Raw genomic sequence first — 9,698 nt, 5'->3', positions numbered from 1 at the left:
AACACTGAATACATATGTGCTATTGCGTAAAGGACTACAGAAGAACAGTATATCTTTGAGAGTTCTTCATTCCATAATTTCAATGACTGAATTAATGTTGCATGCCAAACCTTCTTTTTCCTGGGGTAAATGCATATGGCAGGCAAGGGAGCAATATTTGTTTTAATGTCAAGAATATACTCAATCTTCTTCAATATTCTCCTGGTACCATTTTTTCCAGAAATAAGAGAAAAAGTATCTGTGTTGGCTATTTCAGCAAGCATTAAAATGAATCTCAAACTTTAAAAAAAAAATTATAGAAGTAGAAAAAAATTTAAATGGCTTAAAAATACAATATGCTACAGATTTTTCCTCCACTTATAGAGTATCTGTAGTGTGGGCACATGGAAAAATGGCAAAGTCAGAAAATACAGTTTCAAAATTGAAACATCTCCTAAATCTTTTCTCTTCCCTCTGAGAATCAATCGTTCTAAATGGGTCCAGATCCCATTTATGAACCAATCACCACATCCAGAGCAATGAAAAGTACTGACTGACTTAGCTTTAAGTGCTGGTGCCAAAGATGGAGTCAGTAACACACAAATATGTGGTTTCAGAAAGAATTTATGGTATGGCTACCAAAACAAAGAAGTTATTTTCTAAATTTATTTTCATAAACAAACATTTTTTTAGGAGGTAGCAAATCTATTTTGAAGTGGAAAAAAGTTCCCCTTCTAAAAGGCACTGTAACTTATTTATAAACCCTTATTTATTGCTGCTCTTGATAAAAACATAATTTAACTATCATCCATAAATTCAGATATAAATGTCTAGCTTAAAGTCTCAATATGAAGAGCATTAAAAGAATTTTTCATCATGGATTCAGGCTTCTTTTGACCAAAAGACTCAGGCAAAAAGATAATGATTCATGTTATCCAAACGTCCAAAAATAGATCTAGCTTTAAGCACTGCTAGGTAGATCAAGCTGTTTTCTCTTTTATAGCCTCTTAGCTCCATCCTTTTATTGGGTTCATATTTCAAATAAGTTCTCACCTTACTAGAGTGACATATTTTTTTTTTTTAAACATTCCTTCACTCTCACATCCAGTAGCATGGTTTTTTTCCAGAAAGCACAGCAAATACTCATCGTAAATCATTGGTTCGAAATGGGTCCGGTTACCATTTATTTATGCTTTGGATATGGTATCCAATGCAAAGAACTGACTGGCTTAGCTTTAAGTGATGGTGCCAAGGCTGGATTCAGTAACACACAAATATGGTTTCAGAAAGAATTTATGGTATGGCTACCAAAATAAAGGAAATGGATGCCGATGCCCAAAATATACAGAAAATGTGTACTAAAGTGCCATTTTATTTTTTTAGGTTTTTTTTAAAGAGATTTTATTTATTTATTTGACAGAGAGAGATCACAAGTAGGCAGAGAGGCAGGCAGAGAGAGAGAGAGAGGGAAGCAGGCTCTCTGCTGAGCAGAGAGCCCGATGCGAACTCGATCCCAGGACCCTGAGATCATGACCTGAGCCGAAGGCAGCAGCTTAACCCACTGAGCCACCCAGGTGCCCCTAAAATGCCATTTTAATACAAGTTACTAGTAAAAGCAGAAATATAGTAAAAGATGATTACAAATAGTAGAAAGAATTGATAAAATTCAATACCTAATCCTTAGATAAAAATTTTAATAGCATTATGGCGTAATCAGACATAAACTGCCCATTTAATGCACACTGTTGAATAAAGTTTGACTTATGTATACAGTTATAAAACTATCACAATTAAGGCAATGAAAACAACCATTACCTCAAAATGTGTCCTTATGATCCTTTATTATCTCCTTTCAACCCCTCCTACTCAGCAACCACCGATCTGTTTTCCTGTCAATATAAATTTATTGACACTTTCTAGGATTTTATCTGAGTTTATTGTTTATTGTCCTGATCATGGCCTGGATATCTCCCAGTGGATTTTTTCATCTGTGATGGTCATTTGGCTTGTTCTCAGGTTAACTATTACCAAAAAATGTGGCTATGGGCAAGTCTTTGCATGGACATATACTTCCATTTTTCTTGGGTGAGAGTATGGGTACTGAAATGTTTTAGTTATAAGGTAAATATATATTTAACATTCTAGAAAACCACCCATTTTCCAAAGTGAGTCTATCATTCCACAATTCTAATCATCAAATCATCCACATTCTAATCATGAGAGTTCCAGCTGTTCCCCATCCTTGCCAACACTAGGTATGGTCAGTCTTGAATTTGAAGTATTTCAATACCTATGTAGTCATGTCTTATTATGCTTTCATTTTTTGATATCTGAATGACTAATAATGTTGAGCATATTTTCCATGTACTTACTTAACACTCATATTATCTCCTTTGATGTGATGTTGTTTTAATACTTTGGCCCAGTAAAGGCATTTTATTCATTTGCTTATTTTCTTGCTGGGATTTGATGAGTTTGAGTTCTATATATATTTATATTTTAGATACAAATCCTTTATCAGATAAGTGACTTGCAGAAGTTTCTTCCAGTCTGTGACTTGTCTTTTATTCTAAGACTCTCTAACCAAGAACATAATTTCCTGAAGTTCAGTTCATCAATTTTCTCTTCAATGGATCTTGCTTTTTGGTGTGCTAAGCCAGAAATCTTTGTCTAGCCCCAGCTTACAAAGATTTTCTTTTATGTTACCTTCTAGAAGTTTCAAAGTTTTACATTTTAGATCTAGGATTCATTTTAATTTTGGTATAAGGCTATTACCAATGGCTACTATAAAAAATTATCACAAAATTGGTGACTTAAAATGATAGAAATATATTCTCCCATAGTTCTGAGGTCGGATATTAAAAATCAGTGTGTCACGAAGACCATATTCCTTCTGCGTGTTCTGGAGGAGAATCTGTTATTTGCCTCTTCTAGCTTCTGGTGGCTGCCAGAATACTTAGCTTGTGGACATCATTCTAATTTCTTCATCCATCTTGACATAATCTCTTCTCTGCCTCTTTCTTACAAAGACACTATAACTGAATTTTGGGTCCACCTAGATTAATTCAGGATAATTTCTTCATGTAAGATACTTATTCATTTTTATTTGGTAACATTTATGGGTTTCAGAGATTAGTACCTGATATCTTTGGGTGACCATTATTCAGTCTAATACAAAGGTAAAATGGATATCCAATTGTTTCAACATCATTTTTTGGGAAGAAGTTATCCTTTCTCCACTGAATGGCCTTCGTACTTTTGTGAAAATTCAATTGACCATATATGTCCAAACATCTACATCCGTATCTGGAGTCTCCATTTTATCAATCACTTTTTTTTTCTTTTATATAGCTTAATAGCCTGAAAATCTCTTGGTGTAAGACCTTTTATTCTTTTTGGTATTCTAGGTCTTTTGTAATATCATACTTTACTAAGAAAGAAAAAAGTATGTTAAGATTGATTGATTTGCATCAAATTTATAGATAAACCTGGGAAAACATCTTGCCACTTAACTGTTCTGATTTATGAACACAGTGCTATTGTAAATGCTATTATTCTTACATCAGTTTCTGATTGCTGGTTGTTAGTATACAGAAATAGTTGAATTCTGTATATTGATGTTGTTTGCTGCAACTCAGACAACTAACAGTTCTAGTACTTTGTTTTAATTTTAAGTAAGTTCCAAAGGATTTTCAACACAAATGATCATTTTTCGTGTGGATAAAGACAGATTTACTTCTGTTTAAATCTGGATGCCTTTTGTTTTTCTTGCCTGACAGTAGAACCTGGCAGCTCAGGGGTGTCTCCTGTGTGTTGAATGCACCCTGCTGTTGTGGCTGGGCTTCATTTACCTTCAGTCCGGTCATCTGCATTGGTTCTCTTTGCCTTTTGTGGCAGGGTTTGGTCCCTGTGTTGGCAGTACAGTCTGGAACTGTATTGGGCTTTAGTTGGATCAGAACAGGTGTTTGCCAGAGCTGCAGTAGCATAACTGCAGGGCACTTCCCTGTTTTGTCCAAGAAGTTTTCATTGTTGGGTGAGACCTCCAGTCAGACCAGATATCTGCCCCTGCCCCAATACTGGGACTTCAGTCAGGCCTGGTGTGTGTGGTGGTTATGTCCCCCACTCCCTGGGCAGGAGTTACTTTGGGGTGGCGCATCAGGGCTGCTTGCACACTGCCATGTTTGTGGCACCTCTTTGGATGGATTCCTACCGAGGGTGTGTTGGAAGAAGTCCACAGAATACAGGGATTGGGTGTGCAGTGTTAGCAAGGTCAGTGCTGGTTTGCTGTGAGAGTTGGGGGAAGATCTGTGTAGTTACACAGGGCTGGGGCACACTGTTAGCAAGCTAGGTCGAGAGTGTTCAAGCTGGGCTGGTTCCTGCTGGTGTTTATGTATCTAGGCTGGGCGCAGGCGAGAGAAATGGCACCCACCAGTTCCTTTGTTCTGCCATGTAGAAAGAACAGAGATGGCCCAATCAGTTAATCATGGATTTTTAACTGTCTTTGTTTTAAATCACTGAGTTCTGAGACAGTCTGTTGTATAGCAATGTATAAGAACTACACTTTGTGGAATCTTATCATCTCTCTCTGTGTTTGTGGAAGAACAAATGGATAAAAATTCAATAATTTGAAAACAAGAATCTTAGTCTTCAGCAAACTGTACCCATACTGAACCCACTGTACGTTGGTTGTATTCCTCCTCAACTTCAGCTGTTTAGTCCACTTAAATAAGTATTTACAAGAATCAGCAGTTTAACTATTCTCCAAAAATTCTATAGGCACAGAATGAGGAAACTGTATCAATGAACAAGGAGTACATGATAAATATTTTTATTTTTAAACACTGACTTGTACATCTTTCATATAAAAGATGAAATTCCACAGCCTGTTTTTTAAAAAAATTATATATACTAATACTTTCTTTACTTTTTTAATAGAAGCCAATTTCCTTTAAATTTGCAGTTTTCCCCCCATTACTTCTATAGAATCATAATCTCTTGAATATATTTCCAATATCCTTTAAAAAATAAAAAATTCATACAAGATAATTTTATTTAACATAGTAAAACTTAACAGGTTATAGTATAACTGCCAACCTTCTGGCTATCACTGAATACCTTTCCACTACAGAGAAGCCAACATGTTGGGGTAATCAATTCTCTGTATTTACTTTTATTAAAAAGAGGTTTTTGGTAGTGAGAACAAATAATCTCTCATTTGTTGCTTGAAAGCCTAAAATAGGATCGTTGGTTTCTAGGCTTGCTACCTGCTGCTTAGCAACCTGTCCTACTTGCCTGCCTTCCTTTCTGTTGTACAGTACAGTGGACATGGGAGCGGGCTGGCGGTAGATGAATACTCGGCGAAGGCACTCGCAGAGGGCTGCATAAGAGTAATTGGGAGCACAGGCAAAAAATTTTTTGTCTCTCTTTGATGCTTGGACGTAGCCTGACAAGAAATAAGAGACAAACAAATAAAAACCCTATGTATTAAAAAAAAGAAAAATGTGATTAAGCATTTAATATTTCATAGTTTTTACTACAAATTAAAATGCCTCAATAAAATATACACCATAAATACTCAACAGTGGTTGAATTCTGAACCATTAATGATTAGCCATAATCAGTTTCTCCCAACTGCTGCAAAAATAGCTTTCATTCCTAAGGAACAAAATAGGTAAGGTTTTACCTCTTTAAGAAAAATAAAACATAGTTCCTTAATTACTTCCATGAATAATTAAAACACTAAAAATCTATAATCAATAGAATTGAAAACATGTCAAACTATCTTTAAATGCTAATTTAATAATCTGTTAAGCATCAGACTCTTGATTTCAGCTCGGGTCATAATCTCAAGGTTGTGGGGCTGGGCCGAGCAACTGGCTACTCACTGGGTGTGAAGCCTGCTTGAGTCTGTCTGCCCCTCCCCCTGCTGGTGCTCCCTTGTACTCTCTCCCTCAAATCTTTAAAAAAAAAAATAATTAGGCTCATCAATCACAGATGTAGCATTATACAGAATTCTTTTTTATGAGAAAAAAATGAGAAAAAATTCTAGAATACCTCTGTAATTTCTGGAGTGTGTCCATAATATAGGCCCCAAGCCTGAAAATGCTAATATGACAGTGCATTCTCTTATTATTTCTGTAATGTTAGTGGTTTTTTTATGCACCAGTACCAACAGTGTAATAGGATTTTGTTGTACTTCAGCTTCCAGAAGTAGAATCTGGAGATAACTACAAGCTGGAATGAAAATTCAAGTATCTAATTTTAAAAACTCAATTAGGACATCCCTTGAAACCACACTTTGAAAAAAATCTTGTCTTTTAAGAAAATCTTTACAGGTTAAAGGGCACTTATGTTCTAAAATATAAATTAGGATTTTCAGATTGGAACAGTTACTAAATATTATAACATGTGAAATAAAAAATGGGACACTAATGTAAATTGAGATCTCACCAAATAATGAACAAAGGAACAACTGAGCACAGGAAGATGACTACTGTTTTTTTAAGATTTTGTTTATTTGGGAGAGAACGTGTGTGCTTACAAATACGGGGGAGGGAGGAGGAAAAGGGAGAGAATCTCAAGCAGATGCTACACTGAGACCCACATTGAGCTCGATCCCATGACCCTAAGATCCTGACTTGAGCTGAAATCACGAACTGGACACTTAACCACCTGGCCACCCAGACACCTTTCAATACCGGTTTTTAATATTAAGCAGGGTTTGAGGGGGAAAAAGTGAAGGGGATGTTGATACCTATTTGAGTGTTTTAGAATTAGCTCTCCAGGCTAACCCCGAGATAATTAAATGTATCTAATATCTCAAGACTACGTATCTAATGTAATGATGAAACTTCTATTTAAGCACAGTAGAACTCATCTATGATAACAGATTTAGGGATACAAATGAAGAATCTGAGCATATAAAAATTATATGATACCCCTTCACTGAAAAAAGATTCAGAATTGTGAACTGTAGTACAGAGGCTAGACATTTAAATTTTTCAACAAAACTCTGTTTTCTGTATCATAAAAATCCATATGGAGTCTGAATTAACCATTAAGTAGCCTGTATTATTAAATATAAAGGAAAATGGACAAATCTCTATAATTAAGGTTATATTCAGAATGTATAATTTTACTTCCTATTGCCAGTTTAAAATCACTCAGTAAAGCAATAACTGTGTTTAATTTATATAAACTTCTACCACATAATATTATTTAGACATTAAATCAATTATTGCATAAGTCTACAATTATGTTGATTAAATTTTTGAGACAGTTTTAAAATCATTTTCCCTTTTATCTTACAGAATGAATTTGGTTTCTGCTTAACACCATTTCTCTAAATGTGTTCATTACAATGGCTCTCTTTTGCACAGAAATTCCATGAAAGATGTCTCCTCATGTGCATTATCTTAGAGCAATTTTATCATGTTTTTGAAGATTACTCAGAGGAAACCTAAATACAAGTTCCGTGCAGGATATTATGAAACCCACTATTCATGTTCTAATTCAGAATAGTTTACTTGGAATAAACAAATGACTGATTAGAATGATTCAAGTGGTTAGATAACCACTTTGATTTCTAGTCCGAGTTGACCTTCTGTACAAGCATAAAAACAGATTAATTCTACTATTCTGTCCCAAAAGTATTAACGTTTAAAATTAAACTCAAATAAAAAAAAAATGAACTTAAAAAAAAAGACCATAATTTTTGACAGAATGGAAAATACTTGCAAAGAGCTAGCTTTATACCTAAAGCATTGAAAGTTGCAATGTGTTCCCACATATCCTCTTGTTTGCTGGAATGTGGTTGCCAGAGTAGGGCATCAACATCATGGCGCAAACAGAAGCAGGGCATTTCTTTAGGATCCACTATGACAGAGAAAAGGTACTGGTTGCTTCCAAGATTCACCTAAAACAAAGTGACAAAGAATAATTAACAAAGTAATCGTGATGATGCCAATAGCTGACATACAGTGCTATGTCAGCAACTTTTCTAAACTTTCTATATGCATTATCTGATTACCTCTTCAGAAATGCACCTGGGAGAAATGTGCTAGTGTCATGTCTTTTTTTTTTTTTCCTAAGATTTTATTTATTTGACAGACAAAGATCACAAGTAGGCAGAGAGGCGGGCAGAGAGAAAGGGGGGATGAAGCAGGCTCCCTGCTGAGCAGAGAGCCCTATGTGGGACTTGACTTGATCCCAGGACCCTGGGATCATGACCTGAGCCAAAGGCAGTGGCTTAACTGACTGAGCCACCCAGATGCCCCTCATGTCTGTTTTAAAGTTGAGGAAAGTGGTACACAGAGCCTTTAAGTTACTTGCCTAAAGTTAGCTGAGATTTGAACCCAGAATCTTTTTTTTTTTTTTAAGATTTTATCCATTTATTCGACAGAAAGAGAGAGCACAAGCAGGGGCAGCAGCAGGAGAGAGAAGCAGGCTGTCTGCTTGGCAGGAAGCCCAGCGCAGACCTGGATTCCAGGACACTGGGATCAGGATCTGGGCTAAGAGCAGACACTTAATGGACTGAGCCACCCAGGTGTCCCTGGAATCTATGTTCATAACCACTATACTATACTGCCTCTCAACTGTTAGTAACCTAGTTTATTTAAAACATGATATAAAAGACTGATTTATAGGCAGAATATTTTTTAAACCTTAAATTTAATTTTAAATGCAGTATCAATTTTTTAAATCACAGAATACAAATATGAAGTTTACAAATGGCTAACTTGTAATAATTACCAAGAACAATGATAGCTACTAGGATTTATGAACATGTGCTTATATACCAACCATGTTATAAATATTAATCTCAACCTATAAGGCTATTATTATCTTCATTTAATAGATAAAAGAACATACTTGGAAACTTTGAGAACTTGTTTTAGGCTACAAAGAAAAATCACAATGCTAGGATTCAAGCTCAAATCTGTCTGTGTGCAAAATTATTTATTTTGAAGTACTATTTAATTGTAGTATCAATGTCGAGAATGTTTATTATGTATATTTTTATTGCAAGATAAACGACTATAGCAATTTATTTTAACATAAAACCAACAGGCTGAGACTCCCACTTGGATTCTACCTACAAGACTCCTTCTTTTAATGAAAATAGGTTGAAATAATATTCTTTACAGAAATGTTATTATCAGAGTTTAAAATGCCTAAATACCAACAAAATCAGACTGAATGTAGAGAACACAAATTATGCACAGTACGTGGTAAATACTGAATTGCTCTCATGAGTTTCAGGGCAGACCGGAGAATAAAACATTGGGTTAAAATGAGAGGTAGAGCCCTGACCTGTATTCAATAGGGAAGACCGTGAAGTGACTCTCCAGTAAGAGGACTTGTTGGTACAGCTGTGCCTGCACAGGCTCCTGGCCACAGGAGATCCTGTGACAGAGCAACCCAATTTCTGTTGCCCAGCAATGCCTGGGGATAGCAGTTTTGTTTGCTACCTACAGAAGGAGAGGCCGGCAGACCGTGTTCACAGATTATACCGGCGTATATGTAGAGATACTTACAAGGATGTTTATGCAGCTTTGTTTATGTAACAGTGAAAAACACTTAAAACTGGTACATTTTTCTTAAAAAAGGGGGGGGGTGGCCTTATTCTGATTTAGATGTTCCTACTCTTCCACTCTCACTTTATATGTATCTCCATTACAGTAGAGTCAAAATACTATTAATTACAAAAACAGCAATTT

General features: G+C 35.6%; 1 protein-coding gene across 1 annotated transcript in view; it reads right to left on the bottom strand.

The window, feature by feature from the left end:
* Window positions 1-4,791: 4,791 nt before the first annotated feature.
* The window catches only part of NUDCD1 (NudC domain containing 1), a 78,327-nt gene continuing 73,420 nt past the window's right edge, over window positions 4,792-9,698 (bottom strand). The window contains exons 9-10 of the mRNA XM_082720015.1: window positions 7,735-7,894; window positions 4,792-5,422 (exon numbers count right to left, since the gene is read on the bottom strand). Of these exons, the coding sequence (XP_082576141.1) occupies window positions 5,130-5,422; window positions 7,735-7,894 (453 nt within the window). The 3' untranslated portion in view covers window positions 4,792-5,129. The remainder of the gene's footprint in view (window positions 5,423-7,734; window positions 7,895-9,698) is intronic.

Source organism: Mustela nivalis (assembly GCF_964662115.1).
Source record: "Mustela nivalis genome assembly, chromosome: 2".
Classification (NCBI taxonomy): Eukaryota; Metazoa; Chordata; class Mammalia; order Carnivora; family Mustelidae; genus Mustela; species Mustela nivalis.
Note: the sequence above shows the minus strand (reverse complement) of the source record. Positions and strands in the feature narration are given on the sequence as shown.